General features: G+C 36.9%; 1 protein-coding gene across 1 annotated transcript in view; it reads left to right on the forward strand.

Moving 5' to 3' along the window:
* COG3 (component of oligomeric golgi complex 3) overlaps window positions 1–16,319 on the forward strand; it is a 30,710-nt gene that overhangs the window by 2,028 nt on the left and 12,363 nt on the right. The window contains exons 2-15 of the mRNA XM_050334054.1: window positions 235–381; window positions 923–984; window positions 2,018–2,183; window positions 3,001–3,075; window positions 3,197–3,289; window positions 3,590–3,715; window positions 5,942–6,022; window positions 6,236–6,279; window positions 6,484–6,610; window positions 7,112–7,203; window positions 9,661–9,800; window positions 11,007–11,167; window positions 13,487–13,592; window positions 15,339–15,463. Of these exons, the coding sequence (XP_050190011.1) occupies window positions 235–381; window positions 923–984; window positions 2,018–2,183; window positions 3,001–3,075; window positions 3,197–3,289; window positions 3,590–3,715; window positions 5,942–6,022; window positions 6,236–6,279; window positions 6,484–6,610; window positions 7,112–7,203; window positions 9,661–9,800; window positions 11,007–11,167; window positions 13,487–13,592; window positions 15,339–15,463 (1,545 nt within the window). The remainder of the gene's footprint in view (window positions 1–234; window positions 382–922; window positions 985–2,017; window positions 2,184–3,000; window positions 3,076–3,196; window positions 3,290–3,589; window positions 3,716–5,941; window positions 6,023–6,235; window positions 6,280–6,483; window positions 6,611–7,111; window positions 7,204–9,660; window positions 9,801–11,006; window positions 11,168–13,486; window positions 13,593–15,338; window positions 15,464–16,319) is intronic.

The raw sequence follows: 16,319 nt of genomic DNA on the forward strand, positions 1-16,319 counted from the left end.
AATAGGTGGTTAGTTGTTGGTGTAATGGTTGGACTCGATGATCTTCGAGATCTTTTATAGCCGTACTGATTCTTTGATAATCATATCGATAGATAAATGTCCACTGCATTTGTTTCTTCAAAAGTAGACGCCTGTAATTTTCTCATCTTGTTGCTTTGGATTGTGTTGTAGTTGAGCTGCATGTACTAATTCTCTTTGAGTTCTCTAACTAAAGTTTTTGGGTTTTGTGAGCAGCTTCCAATTGAGGATTTGTGCAGCCTGACGTCCCAGTCACTACCTGTTATGCTGACGGCTGCGGTGCCAGAATCCACAGAGGATGTCCTTTTGAAAGGATTTGCAGCACTGGGGATGGAGGATGAAAGAATTGAAACAGCACAGCAGGTAAGTGATGCTGAATAATCTCCAAGATGCTGTAATCTTTGGAGAATTATGTTAGTTTCTCTGTCTCTCACTTAGCTTTTGGTGGGTTTGCTAAATTTTAGGGCTGTTTTCAAGAAACATAAGGAGGAACATGGGGGGGAAAATTGCTAAAGTCTCAGCTTTTAAGTGACAGATACTTTTCCCATTTGGAGCGGAGTCCTATGTGATAGTAAGGCACCCCTTCAGTAAGGTAGTGTTGCTTTTAATGTAGAAGAATGTTCTGCACCCTCCCCACTTTCTAGTGTGACATCCTTGTTCTTGTGCAAATAAAACCAGATGACATTCAGTCTTTCCCATTTTAATTTAGTGAAAGCATAGAATAGAATGCTTCAGTTAGAAGAGAACTACAGTGAGGAATTTGTTTCCTTTATCAATAATTGAGTTCTGAAACAGCTCTGTTTTTAACAAAAGGTCATCTTCATTTCATAGATCATAGATTGGATTTTTTTTTAATTGATTGCATGTGATATCTATATTGTTCACACCATAAAATCTCTTCTAGTTCTTCTCCTGGTTTGCTCAGGTGCAAACTCAGATGGATCAAGATGATGGTGCCAAGTATAGGTATGTGTTCTTCCTCAGTTCCTTTCACTGTAAGCAGTTCAAACCTTGAAGGACTTCACCTTGTCCATTTATGTCAGCTCGTGTTCAGATTCAGCTGGGGGGGAACGGGGGAATGTGTTGGAGCAGCTGAAGCTTTCCAAGGCAGTGTGACTCACTTCCATCCTGAAGGCCATTGCCCTTGTGGCAGAGTAATTAAAGGGGACGCAGATTTCCTTCTGAACTGCCCAGTATATTAAGACAGATGGAAATTAGTTTCGGCTTACAGACAGGGCTGTACACGAATGCAGTCTAAGTTTTCCCATACTTTTTCAACTGCTGCCGCCATTGGAATGGCATCCTCTGAGCATGAGACTGTGTAAGCAGATGTGGCTGGTAGTCATTTCTGCTGTCACCATTTGGCTCACCAGTGACTATGGCTGTGATCCTTTACCTGCATTCCCTGCATTCCTTGACACTTTTTGCTCAACTCCAGTTTGGAGGCTTGTCATTCTCATCTGTTTTTGCCTAACTGACTTTCCCATCAGAATCAGAAGAACCCCTTCCCACTGACTTTGACATTTACTCCTTGAGAGTCTGAAGTACAGCTGAATGGCTTAGCTAAATCTACTGATGGCTTTTTTTGAAACTGGCTTGTGTTTTGAGACTTTACAAACTTGCCCTCGGCTGCAAAGAGGTGCTCCTTTATTTCCTCTTCTGTTTTTTCTCTGCTTTTCTTTGGGCTGTGTCGTCTTCTTTTGCTCTGACATTTGAGGACACATGACTTTTCTTAAAAGCAGAGGATTAGGTATATACTAAGCCCATGATCAGATCATGAAGAACCTAAAAAGAGTAGCAGCCTTGCTATTCCAAACCCTTTAGCTCTGTTATTTCTGCAGTTCCTGAAACGTCTGCTTATTGTGCACTCTTGCTTGATGCAAGTGATCTTTTATTCCTAGAGAGGGAAAGGTGGTGGCAGTGTCCCTGCAGGCAGCTGGATTTGCAAATACAGAAAGGGAAATTTTACTTCTGTTATCTGTTGATTCTCTTTTTCTAGACAGATGAGGGATTACTTGTCTGGCTTTCAGGAACAGTGTGATGCTATCTTGGATGATGTGAATAGTGCCCTTCAGCACCTGGAGTCACTGCAAAAACAGTATCTTTTTGTGTCCACAAAGACAGGAACACTGCATGAGGCCTGTGAACAGCTTTTGAAAGAGCAGGTAATCTTTGATGGGATGATTACTGGAAACTTAAAAGACATCTGAAACAAAAGTTTCTTTTTCTCTGGCTTAGAAAACTTGTGAGCTATGGTTACAATCCTTCCATTTGCTTTGGACCTCATTTTTCGGGTGTGCTTCACCTGTAGTTAGGGTGCCAGGCTCTGCAGTTGAATGTTCAGTATGTGTCAATATATGCTTTAATCAAGAAAGATAGCTAGCTGAGGTCAGCTTTTTTAACTGATGCCTGACAAGTGCAAACTCTCTTGAGATTAACTTACAGAAGTATTATGAAAGAATCACTTACAGAGAGATTTTGTGCTGGTTATCACAAGGAGAAAGATCTTTTAAAGTTGCGAGCTTATTTCCCAGATACTTTGTTTCCCCTCATGAACTGCTCCAACAGTGATATAAGGAACAAGTGTTTTTAGTAAGACTGGATAAGGGAGAACTTTTTTTAACTCTCCAATCCTAAAATGCAGGATTTCTATTATTCTCTTTTATACTGAGGGCAGCGTTGCTCTTTGTATGCAGTAGTGCCTGTGGAGTACTGACAAACCTGTAGAATATATTTTTTTAAATACACTACTGAGAGTAATGTGTCATTCTCTGGTAAGAGAGAGCAAGAGAGCACTGCTGTATTCTGCATCTTTTGTTGTACTTAATTAGTTGCAATCTAAGACTGTTTAACAGTGGTGCGTGCTGAGGGCTGAAAAGGAGGTTGAATAATTTATATGTATATTTTTAGATATATAAATATATATATTTAAGCTACCTGCTGGGATGCTGATGTTCTTTTATTTATTGTTTTTTTTAATAGTCAGAACTTGTTGACCTGGCTGAAAACATTCAGCAGAAACTTTCTTACTTTAATGAGCTGGAAAACATAAACACTGTAAGTAATGTTTTACTGTTAATCATCTTAGAAAATGAAAGCGTACCAGTCTTTTGAACTTTGTCGCCAACAATAAGGTGTTTGGATTCCATACAATGACACTTTGTCTTGTTTTCCAAAGAAATTGAATTCCCCTACGCTGTCCGTGAACAGTGAAGGCTTCATTCCCATGCTGGCTAAGCTTGATGATTGTATTGCATATATTTCATCACATGTAAGTAATTGTGTATTAGTTTCAGCTAAATCTTCAAAACTCTGTGTTTGTACTATTTTTGTGGGGTTTTTCCTATAAAAACTTCTCTTTGCCAAATACACTAGGAAGTCAAATATGATGGTTTATAAACTTTGGAAATTTTTACTGAATATGCTTATTATCCTGTTTAATTTTTGTAAAATATTGCTTTTAGTTAGTATAATCTAGCATTTCTAGCTACTTATAAGAGTATATGGAGTTTTGATAAATTTTTGACTCTTACTGTTTCTATTTAAAACTGCTTTTTTTTATTTCTTTCAGCCAAATTTTAAAGACTATCCTGTATATTTGAACAAGTTTAAACAATGCCTTTCTAAAGCTATGCACCTTATCAAGACATACACTGTGAATACACTACAGAACCTCACAAGCCAGTTAATGAAAAGGGTAAGAGTGAATCAGGAAGTGGTAACTTGAGCTGTACTGAAATGTGTATTGTAACACTACACAGTTTTCTTCTCTTTTTAAAAATATTTTAAGGGTGGAAGGTGTCAGCAGGTTTTCGTGAAAATAGGTTGGTGTTATGGTTTTTGTATAGGTTGTCCAATTTTCAGCCAAAAATAACAGAGACCTAGTGATCCAAAAGATTTCAAAATAGTAATGATTAAAAGATCTTGGAATTTGAAAGTGAAGTAGCTGAATGGAGGTAGGTGAGCAGTGAAAGCCAGGGATGGATAAATGGCTGTGTTAGAGCAGCAGTAGCCAGCTGGCCAGACAGTTTGCTTCCCTGGACCAGCTTGTTCACTGTAGCTCTGAATCAGCTGCAGTGCATGTTGCTGTCTCTGTTGCCAAATAAGGAGGGTGCACAGGAGAAATAGGGGACTGTGGGAGTCTGTTTTGGAGATTAATTGCTTTGGAGACAGAGAGAGGTTGCAGGGAATACTTGGAGAAAGTATACAGGAGCTGGGTGCTATAGGATGAGAATTGTTAAAGCACAACTCTGAGTTTGTGCCATGACCATTTCAGTATTATATTCCAGTAATTTTTTGGGTGCTCTTGCTTATCTAAATATTTCTTTTTTTCTGCAGTGGTTTGTGTAGCTGCAGAGAACAACTGTGACAGGTTCCTCCTAGTTTTGCCAGTGCCTTTTGTTTTGCTTTAAAATGTTGACAGTGATACTAGAGTGTTCCAGGAAAAAGTTAGGTATTTTCTCTCACTCATTCTGGTGAGATTTAAGCATAAAGGTGAGTAGGGAGGTTTTTTACTCTCACTAAAATGTTACTAGTTGTGTAATACAATATTTTGGCAGAGGAGAAAGGAGAGAGGAATGTCTCTTTCTACCCACTTTGATTCTTCAGATAATTGTCATGTGCCTTGTGCTCAGTCCTATTACAGGCAAACTTGGTGTCCTGAGGGATAACCAGTGAAATTGAAAGGTGCTAGAATTGAGAACTGACAGACCTAGAAGAAGGGGATTTTAGTGTTCATGGAAACTTGCAAAAGAATACTCCTGGAGTGAAGATCTTGGTTAACTAGCATTGAACATCTTTCATGTTTGGTACAAAACTAGGTTTTATTATAAAAAAAGGTATCACAGCTTGGTTTGATGCCAATGGATTGCTATGACTGAGCTGAATTTAAAGAGAATTGAACATCTCTGATAAGAATAATGTTTACAGAGAGAAGTGTGTAACTGGATTTCTGGATTTGAATTGCCACTTTGGAGTTTTAAGTCAGGAAGGATACCTCTTGTAGGAGTCAGATGACCTCTTTCTTCCCACGTACATGGGGACTTTGTAGATGTTCTGCATATTCCTTTGAAACATCTAGTGCCTGCTTCTGCTGGAAGTGCAGTACTGAAAGAGTGGTTTTTAGTCGAGATTTCCTGTTGCAACAAAACAAGAAGCCTTGTCAGGACTGTAAAGGGACTGATGAGATCTGGATGTTCTTTGTTGTTACTCACACATGAATGTTTTGGGATTTTGGTCTGTGTTTATAAGTGGGTGATCAGGTTGCTCATAGGGATAACAGCAGGAGGTGGGAAAGGTGGAAGCATTTTCCTGTCCCCACCATGTTTCAAAAGACAGCCATTTGATTTTATCTGTGTCATCAGTAGGGATAAGGGGAAGAAAACTTCTTCCTTAGTGGCTAAATTGGGTCTCTACTCTGCTTCATTAGTGCTAGAATTTATCCAAGTTTGAGCTCTGCCCAGCTGGGCTGGGGGCCTGCAGGGAGCTGCCTCAACACTTGATATTCCAGTTGGAGCTTAAATGCAAGCTGAAACTTAGCTTCTCTGCCCTGGGACTGGCAGGTAAAAGGGAAGTTCTGTTCCACTGTAGTACTGCAGATTAAGGACCAACAATCTGTGCTACTGTGGCAGGTCCAGAGAGAATTGTTGTCTCTAATGGAGAACGTCGTAATTACTGAAAATGTTACTTTTGCTGTAGAGGCTGTTGGTTGAAACTTTTGTTTTGGGTTTTGTTCTTCCATCTGACTTTGAGTTCTGAAACCAGCATGCCTTTCTTGGTGGGAGGTGGCAAAGAGCTGTTCCACTGGCAGTATAAGCATAAAGAACCAAGACCCTGTTTTAGAGCCTAATTATCTTGGCCATTATATACTAGAAGCCAAATATAGTAGTTTGCTGTCTAACCAATTACTCATTTCTTCTTTCAGGATCCTTCAGCTGTGCCAAATTCTGACAATGCCTTCACGCTGTTTTATGTAAAATTCAGAGCAGCTGCTCCCAAAGTCAGAGTAAGTAGGCTGGTAACTAACTTTTGAAAAGGAACTTACGAAAATGGGGTTAGAATTTATTAGTGTGAATGCTAGGATTGCATATTGTGTGAGTGTGAATATCCAAAGATTGTATAATTTGTCCATGGAAAAATACTGCAAGCAGTTTTCTAATTATTACAGAAAAATAATGTACTAATAATACTTTTTCCTTTTTTTTTCTTTTTTGAGTAGACTCTAATTGAACAAGTAGAGCAAAGATCTGAAAAAATGCCAGAGTGAGTATGTCTACATAATATGTCTTCAATAATTTGTAAGTCTTCAAAATATTTACTTTTAAGTACTGTTAAACATGTTACTCATTTAAAAGAAAGTTTTTAAAATCATAATTATATAGACTTAAAAGAGAGTATTAGAATGCATTTTATGTGTACCAGAAAATGATATTGAGGATGCAGCTTCTGTTCTGATTTCTTGGATAGGTATCAACAAGTTCTCAATGAAATCCATCAATGTTACCTCGACCAGAGGGAGCTCTTGCTTGGTCCCAGTATCGCTAGCACTGTTACAGAATTAACCAGTCAGAACAACAGAGATCATTGTGCTCTGGTAGGTAAAGTAGTCTTGTATTATGTGGTTTTTGTTACATTTTAATCACCTCTACCCCAAGTAAAATGTACTTATTTAATTCGTTCATTTACATACAAAATTGTTGCTGTTGTCTGTGGGTTTGAATCATTAAAATTTTACTAATATTTTCAAGCATCACGTGTTTTGTTTCTGTACAAACTCCATCTTGTTACAAACCTCACAAAGGGGGGAGGATTAAAAAAAAAAAGGCATAAAATGTGGGTACTTAAATTTCAGAAACGAAAAAGGGACAGCAGTTGTGCAATGAGTTTTTATTTGTCTAGTAACATCTTTTCAGTCCATAGTTTTAGAGTTCATCTCATTAATTTTGAATTTTACAAAGCTTCAATTTAATCATAGCTATAATAATAATAATAACACAATATGTGATATATAGTTATAATACGTGTAATATCTCTTGTAATACTGATGCAGGAAAAGTAATTTAATAATCAAGTGTTGGTATTTCTGTGAATACAGGTACGAAGTGGTTGTGCCTTTATGGTCCATGTATGCCAGGATGAACACCAGCTTTACAATGAGTTCTTCACAAAACCAACACCAAAACTGGAGTAGGTGGTACATGCTCGTTTTGTTTTACTGCATGTTGTATTTTTTAGTATGCTGTGACTGTATGGGCCATTCACTTAAGCGTTGGACTTGGTGATCCTTGTGGATCCCTTCCAACTCAGAGTATTCTGTGAAATCTGTGAATATAGCAGAGAATATTATATGGCAGATAGGGCTGTGTTGAAGTGGTTTGGTAAGAACCAGCAAGAAAAAACCCCAACTTAATCACTTTATGCATCAGAAGTTTGTTTCCTTTTTCTTCTAGCAAAGCTAATAGTTTGCATTCTCCATAAATAATCTGTGCAAGTGCTCCATAGATGGTCTGAAAGAGATAAAGACACTCAGCTACTTTGAAAATATCTGTAGAAGTTTACAGTGCTACAGCTCTCAGTTGTTTTTGTGCATGCTCTATGCCAATGGTTTTTTCATCAAGGATTTAGTTAGAGAGTTGCTCTTACTGTCAGAGAATATTTGCATGTTGCCTGTGGATGGGCTAAATTGAAGGCAGGGTAGTGAATGCCTGACTAGAGCAGTATCTGCGTCTGCTCTGCCTAGATCTAGGAGAGGGATAGGATGCTGCTACACATAGTAATTGCATTGTAAAAGTATTGTAAGTTTTTTACAACACACATGCAATATTAGAACAATTGAATAGATTTACACCCCTGCTGCAATTTGCTGTTATGTTTTAATGATACTTAATTTTGAAATTTGTGTTGGTCATATTCCCTTAGTGTGAATTTTAATAAAAATGTGTTTCTATTAATATAACCGAGACACTAGTTTTGAGTGTTACAATGTCTTAAATTGAGTGCAGTTTGAGTTGAATAAGTGTGTAACCTGGAAAAAGTATTGCCCGCTACACTACCCACACTTTAAAGGTAAAGGAAAACCAAACCATTTAAAAGCCTCACTAGAGATAAGCCACAGTGCCAGAGTAGTACCAGTCTTTCTCTTTCTTGAGAAATTGGTCCCACAAAAATCATGGGACATGCTCAGAATTTGAGTTGACCTAACTAAATTGGCTTAAGAGTTTAGCTCTCTCAGTCCAAATCCTGGAGTATATATCCCTAATTGAAATTAGTGTAAAATATTCATACAGAAATTTCATCACTAGTGCTATTTCACATCAAGTATGAGAATAAGGCCTCTGATTATTTTTGAATCTTGGTGGAAAGTAGTTACCTCATTTCCTAAGAACTTGCTTCCTCATTTTTGCCTACATCTAAATAAAGTACTTTAAGAAAAACATTTCAAATAGTAACTACTTCATTAGGTTTCTCTTAGCATAATAAAGAGCCTCTTTGTTTTGTACTGAAGTGCTGAGGTGCTCTGAAGACATAACAGCCAGGTGTCTATGTACAGATAAAAGTTTACCAAAAATCTAGCCAAGACTAGAGATCTGAGATTGAGTGTTGTATTTAATAATAAGGCTGGTGAAACTTTCTCCTTTCTTTTTGCTTTTAACATGGAATTACTGTTTTACCAAGTTGCTTGTAATGCTATGGGATGCAAAGGAAGAGACATTCAAAATTCAAAATGTTTCTTCTGTGAGTATTCTTTTGTGAGCATTTTTGTTCCCTCTCTGAGAGGAACAGAAGTGTCCTTGTTGACAGACATTCTTTGTGAGTTAAAAAAAAAAAAAGTTCAATAAACTGAACATCTTTATCACACTGTAAATATTTAAATACTCTCGGTGTTTATATTTCCAAGTCTAACTGGGGATTTACTTGCATTTTCAGCTACTGCCAATTGCATTATTGCTTAATCTGTGATTAGTGAAGGGAGCACTGAGAACAGCAAAAATGTCTAGAGTGGGTGCTACTGGTGTTTTTTAACCAAGATATGCATCACTTTCAACATGAAAGAAAAAAATAAATTGAAGTGGGATTTCTGGTGTTTCATATTGCATTGATATCATAACTTCAGTTAGATTGAAAGTGTGCTCTGCAGTGTTGGTAGTTGTTACCAAGTTCTCCTCCTGCGTCCCTTTTCATGTTCTCCTGGTTCTAATAAACTACTGAGTGCTTGGAATCAGATGAACCTTTTCTCAAGGGGAAATTGGGATTAGGATTCTGAGCTCAGCAGGAGCATTTCTTCACACAGAAGCCAAGTAAACCAGTTTGCAGTATCTTTCCTTTGTGACAGGTTCAGTTGTTGGTTGGTGTGTATGGGTTTTTGTTTGTCTATTTGTTTTTTTTAATTTTATTTTAAAATTACTTAAAATATGTGCCACCATTTTTAAGCAGTTGTTATCCTACATATTTTAAAAGACTTTGTAGAAAATAATGGGTTCATGTTTTAAACAGTCCTTTTTAGTGTCTTCTATGGCACTGTGTTGCTTTGTTTTCTCACCCTCATTTCAAAAATCTTTGCCACAAAATAGTCTGTGCTTGTGATAAAATTATGTTTTGATACCATGCGATCCTGAAAGTATTTTGCTTTGTTTTACTTCATAGTGAACTCTTGGAGAAGTTGTGTCTTTCACTGTATGATGTCCTGAGGCCAATGATCATCCATGTCATTCACTTAGAGACGCTTTCTGAACTCTGCGGGATTCTCAAAAATGAGATGCTTGAAGATCATGTACAGAACAATGGTAACTTGGAGATGGAAGCTGATTGTTTTTAAGTGTCTTCTTAACTGATAAATTACTTAATTGCATAGGCAAAACAATTCCTAGATGTTTTTTCTTTCTAGTGTATCTTAACATTACCTCATCTGTGACATGAAGTATGTTTTTTCATTTATAGTAAAGGTCTGTATTTAGGGGTCTGTGTATAGCATCATTTAAATTATTATACTCATGTTAGTCCTGTTTTCTCTAGATTGTACAAATGCAAGGAAGCATCCACCCAGTGCATATGCAGGATTGATTTAAATTAACTTTTGAAATTAATGAATTGCTTCACTTAGTCCTGCTAATGCATCATCCGTGTAGAGCTTTCTCCATAATGATGATAAAACAAAGGAATGCAAACTGATTTGTTTTTAAATTCTCCTTGATGTCATGTTTCCCAGACTAGAAATTGTAACTTCAGCAGAGGAATTAGGTAGCTGGTGTAGATTTTGGAGTTGTGTAAGTGTTCAGGGCTTAAAGTCTCATAAGGCTGACCTTACCTGGTATTAATAAGACCAGTGCATAATGGAATCCTTTCATTGTCTTAAACTTGCACCTGGCAATAAACAGAAATCATACTGATTTCAGCACAGTATTGCTGAAGCTGTGCCAATAATCATGAAGAACTGCTTACTTTTCTGAAAATATAATTGTAACACTGCTGGGAATGAGTCAAAACTTGCTGACCTAAACTTTTGGCTAATCTTAAGAACTGTCTTCATACTACTTAAATTTGGGCTGATACAATAATTCTTAGGTTGGATGTGAGCTGCTTTGTATCATCTGTTCTGGTAGGTAGCTGAGTTATCCACTCCCAACAGTCATACCACAGACATTGGCTGTGATAGAACCAAAGCCACCTTGCTTTGTTTTTCTCGCTGAAATGCCACTTAATATACCCACGTCTCAAATAATTAGAATGCTTAATTCTGACAAGGCCTCTGATATAATCAGTGTGAGGTTGAATTTTCACAGTCTAATGAAAATTTGGGGAGCTAAAGCAACTGCATCATGGAGTTCAGTAATTCCGTGTTTGTCACAAATCTGTCTGCATGCTGCTGTTCCAAAAATAGTCTGACTTCATCTGCAGCAAGCAGGTTTTTGACAGTTCTATATGTGATACTTCAAACTTTTGTTTCTATTAGCTGGTTTTGTAATTAACAAATTTGTGCCTTTCTTTGTCAGCTGAACAACTGGGTGCATTTGCAGCTGGTGTCAAGCAGATGTTAGAAGATGTACAAGAGCGTCTTGTCTATAGGACACATATTTACATTCAGACTGATATCATAGGCTACAAGCCTGCTCCGGGCGATCTCGCTTATCCTGACAAGTTGGAAATGATGGAGGTATAGCATCAGCTTTTTTATTCTCCTTGATTGGTTTTCTTTTTATATGCAGTGTACAAGTTCTGCAGTGCAGTGCTTTACAGCCAGGGTTTTCCAGTTCTTAGGTATATTTAGTATTACTGGCATTATCGAATTGGCACCTGCTGATTAAATTATGACCCTGAAATTTATGACCCTAAAATTTTTATTTACCCTTATAAGTAGTAGGTATTACTGGTGTATTTTTTAGTTGAGCTGGAGGTGAAGAGTAACTTTAGACAGTCACAGCTGCAAGTTTGTCTTCAGAATTACCGGTCAACTAATGTTTGATGGGCATGTGTGCACGCTTGTTCAGGCAGTGTAAGGGGAGACTTTGCTTGCAACTTCAGATAATTTAACCTGTCAGCAACAATTTCCAGTAGGCTTTTTCAGGTTCTTATCAGTATTAACCATTTTTGTAGTCATTCCAGGACCTTTAAGTCAGTGTTCCTGTTGAAATGGATCAAACTAATTCTTCCTACTTTAAAAGGTTAATACTAAATTGATGAAAGATTTCAAAATGAAGCAACTCACAGAAACAAAAAAGTGGCCAATGAGAAACTTGAAATTAGTTTTTGACTAGAGCAAATGCATTTGATGTGCAACTGAAGGATAGCATTGCATAGAAGCAGTAAAGCATAGTAAAGATTCCCACCTCAGGTAACAGTTGCCCTTCACTTCATGAGAGGCCCCAGCTGTCAATGGATTGAGTTGACTGAGAACGGCAATTCCAATGTCAACTGGCAGGATCCAGATTTTATTGCTCTATTCTGCTTTCCATCTAGATACCAGAATAGGTGGTGGTACTTAGAAAATTGTAGGACTTATTTCTAGCTGACCACTTGGTAGAGAAGCTGTTGTTTGACTTCAGAATCAGAACATTACTTATCTAAGCACATATATAAACACATTATAGCTGTAATATATATATATTATTATTTTTTTTTTGCTGTGGGCTGAAAGAAATGAACGTTGTACCTTATTGTGCTCAATTCTTGAGCAAACAGACAAAACACTGTGAGAAGCTTCTTAGCAGTGAACTTAACATTGCTATGACATTGTCTTTATACATGTCTAAAGCTTTTATTATGCTACAGTTTATGCTTTGGTGATTGCAAGGGACATGCATAGGGTTTTAGGATAGCGTTTACAAACCTTAAAGCTAGTGAGTTTGCTGAATACATGCTCTTTTGAACTGAAAGTTTAAGGACTAATAAGCGTTTGAAGACAAATCAGAAATAGTAACTGAGAAGTCCACCACACGAAATGTCACTAAATGGGATCCCTCCATTCAGAACAACTACAGATCAGAAGATTTACTAGTATAACTGTTAGGAGTGCAGGTTTGTTTGGTTGATTTGGGGTCTCTTATTATTTATTTATTGTGTTGCTAAAATTGTGTGTATAGAATTGGATTAAAAAATGATTGTGAGACCTATTTCATGTTAGCTGTAACTTCTCTAGGCAAGTAATGCAGCTACTTGGTCTATATGGGGCCCTGTTTTCTAACACAGGTCCTGTGGACCTTCAGTTAGAAAGTTCATTCCAAATTGAGAAATTATGCTGCTGTCCTCATAAGACTCCAGTTGTTGCCTGGTTTGAGGTTCATTTTGCTACTTGATTGCTTTTAGACCTCAAAACCTTGCTATTTAGAGAGACCTTCTGTCTTAGTAAATTAATTATTAAAATGTTAAAAGCATAAGGCAGAAATATTTCTTGTGCTGTTCTGCTCAAATATTAATGCAGTTCTTTGCCCATTCTTACTGCCTCTTGTTGCTTTGAAGCAGACCAAGTAGTGAAAAATGTTGAAGTGTGGAAATGTTGAGTAATGTTAGAAGAAAACTTTTGGCTGAACTCCTGCAGGGAATAAACTAGAGAGTACTTTCAGGCCATCTGCACATATTTCCATATTTGTGGAAATAAAGCCATCACAAAAATTATCTGTATAAAATCCAAGTGCATGTTGAATTGAGTTTCCCCATTTTGAGCTTCTCTTTCTAGGTAGCTTCATAGGTTATTGTTGTTTAGAGATCAGTAAAAAAGGAAAAATGGAAGGAACCGTGCTTTACACAGATCTGTGTAGTATTTGTGAATCTTAATTGACGTTTCAAGGTTCCTGCCACTGTTTTGGAAACATCTGTCTATTTCTTCTAAATGTCTTTGAAACACTGGGATCTGAGTGTACCTGACTCCTTTTGCAATTTAGTGTGCTTTCCTCTGTTGTAACCAAAGCAGTGTAAGGCTCCTTGAATAAAGGAGAAAAAAAAATATTATAATGTTACTGTGTATCTTTCTTTGCAGCAAATTGCACGGAGTTTGAAAGAGGAACAGAAGAAGCTGCCATCTGAAGCTTCATTTTCAGATGTTCGGCTAGAAGATCCCGAGTCCTGCAGTTTAATTAAATCTGGTATGAAATACATCTCATATTGTCAGATTAATGCATAAAGCTCATGGGGAATGAGCATTAAATTGAACCATTTGTGAGAAACTTGCATGTATCTTAAAGGGTTATCTTCCTAGAGAAATTTATAAGAGATTTTGAGAGGTAAACTTGTCTCAAAGTTGTTAGCTTTGTATTTTTTATGAGAAACGGCTTAATCTTATTCTTTTGGTGGCATTTCTTTGTGCTTGCAATGCAATCCATTATGTGAAGCAGCTACTTTTGCAGCCAACAGCATCTATTGTACTTTGTACGAATTCTCCATTGCAAAGTAGCCCCGCCATCAAGATGTGTACTTGAGGATGCTTCTCACTGTTATCTGTGCTCTGTGACCCATGTGTCTGTAAATTACAGTTAACTGGAATCAAATTCCATGGAATATGGTGGTTTTGATGCCAGTCATTTGAGTGTTACAGATTTTTAAATTATTGTCTAAGATCCATTAAGAGTTTCTCCTTTTTTTTTAACCATTGTTCAGAACGGTACATTATTTTTAACAGCAGCATCTTTGTCATCTCTTTATCGGTTGTTTCTCATACATTTTTTGGTTATGTGGTATTTTCTTGCCGTTGGCTTGGAAGGCCCGCCAAGGTCTTTCTGGCTGTTTCCAACTGAACTCCACAAAACCTATTGAGAATGGAGTTCATCTCACTTCAAGCCACGTGTGTGGAATTTGCAAGTCCTGTAAATCTGATGTGCATTCAGGAAACGGAAGGAACCTATAAGGTGTAATTTGAAGATATGTCTCTAAGATAATTGGAATTATTTGCCCTTGAAAGGTACCTCTCTCCCATTTCAGTGCCTGCAGGAGCAGTTGAAAAATAGCCTAGTAACCTCAAACTGATCTTACAGGCTTTCCATATTAACGTGACAATAAATTTATAGTTGCAAAAGGTAGAATGATATTGCAGAATTATTTTAGACAATTTTCACACTGATCACATAAACACAAGTGCTTTTTCCATCATCAGGTAAAACTTTAAACATTTTACTTTTTTCTAATGGTTGCTAATGGAAATCAGAGTTCTGATGCTATTGATTCAGCTTTTTCCAGCTTGATTTAAGGACAAAATGAAAATAATACAGACTTCTGTCTGTCAGGTGTTGTGAAAATCCATTTTGAGCATACAGAATTATTACAAAAGTTATTCAGGAGGAACACTTTTTTTATGTTTGCAACAACCTTGTGACAAAATTGCTTTTTTGCCATTATTTTTGCAGTTATTAACATGATGTTTAAACCCTGTATTTTCTGCAACTTTTTAATCGATGTAGGATTATCCCCAGCAGAACAGAAAACAGGAAGTAAAATAAATGGATTTTTTTCCCCTGAACAAATGGGAAAAAACAGAGTTCCTGTAATTCTATGATCTCTAACTTTTTCCCCCTTTTTTCTGCTATGCTATTTTTTTCAGTAATTGTTTGATCATTTCAGTTGTTCAACTGAGTGGGAAGTGTGTGTCATTGGAGACATGCCTGTAAAAGTAAGGGGTTGAGCTGGGCCACCCCTGAAAGGAAATTCATGTCTTTTACAGCCATGTGCCCTATTCACATCAGAAATCTAGTACTGACCTGCTCAGAAGGAAAAAAAAAATTAGCCTGTTTGGGTAAAATAAAATGTCTTATTACTGTGTAGTCAGTATAAGTGCAGTTGATCTTACAGTCTGCTTTGGTTGAGCAAGTTTCTCATGTGTGTATTTTGCTTTTAAACAGGTTCAGCTGAATCCCTTAATCCCAGGCACCAGACCACGATTTCACCAGCAGATCTGCATGGAATGTGGTATCCTACTGTCAGAAGGACTCTAGTGTGTCTCTCCAAACTGTATAGATGTATAGATGTATGCAAAAATTTCTTTATCTAGTTTTTTTAAGTGACGTGATGAAGTGTGGATAGCACCATGTCTAAATATTTTAATATAAATTCAGAATGGACAATTACTGGCCTCTTATCTCTTAGTCTTTTCGCTGCTATCTTTGTGTAAAACAGGAGAACTGAAAAATGTAGGTCATCATTTTCAAGACAATTTTGTACTTGTAGAATTAGAAAAATGGCACTGATTTGTACATCTATTGCTTTTAGTATTACAGAAATAATTCATTGTCTGATATTCAAGATACTGGTCACACCAAGGTTGAGGAGTGAATAGGACAAGAAAGAATAGAAAGTTCTGGGTCAATTATAGAGAATGATTTTATTGCTGAAATTACTGGGTGAATGTGTTTCTTTGTGCTTTGCAGGACATCAGACAAGGTGATGTTTCTGGTCTTAAACGTGGTGACTCTACTACTTCTATATTTTGGAAATGTTCTGATAATTTTTTTGTGGCACATCTTTTCAAGTTCCAAAATGTAGGAGACATTTCTATAGTTTAAGACAGTAGAAATCTTCATGTCTAACAGAAACAAAAGCAGTGTTTACTTAACACATATTTTGAGACTTGCCATTAGAATCTGTTTTATTGTCTCTCACCTAATAGCATAAAAGGCTGATAAGTCTCTGAGGAAAATTTTCTGTATGTGTTTTATCTTTATTAGATACATACAGTGCATTTCAAAATACCTTTAATGGGTGTTATTTGAAACTGCTACCTAGATGCTATTGCTTAAAAAGAAGCTGGAAAATCTGAATGCTTTATTGCTTAAAATATCAATCTCATTAAAGATAGATGAGTATTTGCCTTTGTTCTCAGCTAG

Source organism: Myiozetetes cayanensis, unplaced genomic scaffold (genome assembly GCF_022539395.1).
Source record: "Myiozetetes cayanensis isolate MyiCay16 unplaced genomic scaffold, myiCay2020 scf5-8, whole genome shotgun sequence".
In the NCBI taxonomy this organism is placed as follows: Eukaryota; Metazoa; Chordata; class Aves; order Passeriformes; family Tyrannidae; genus Myiozetetes; species Myiozetetes cayanensis.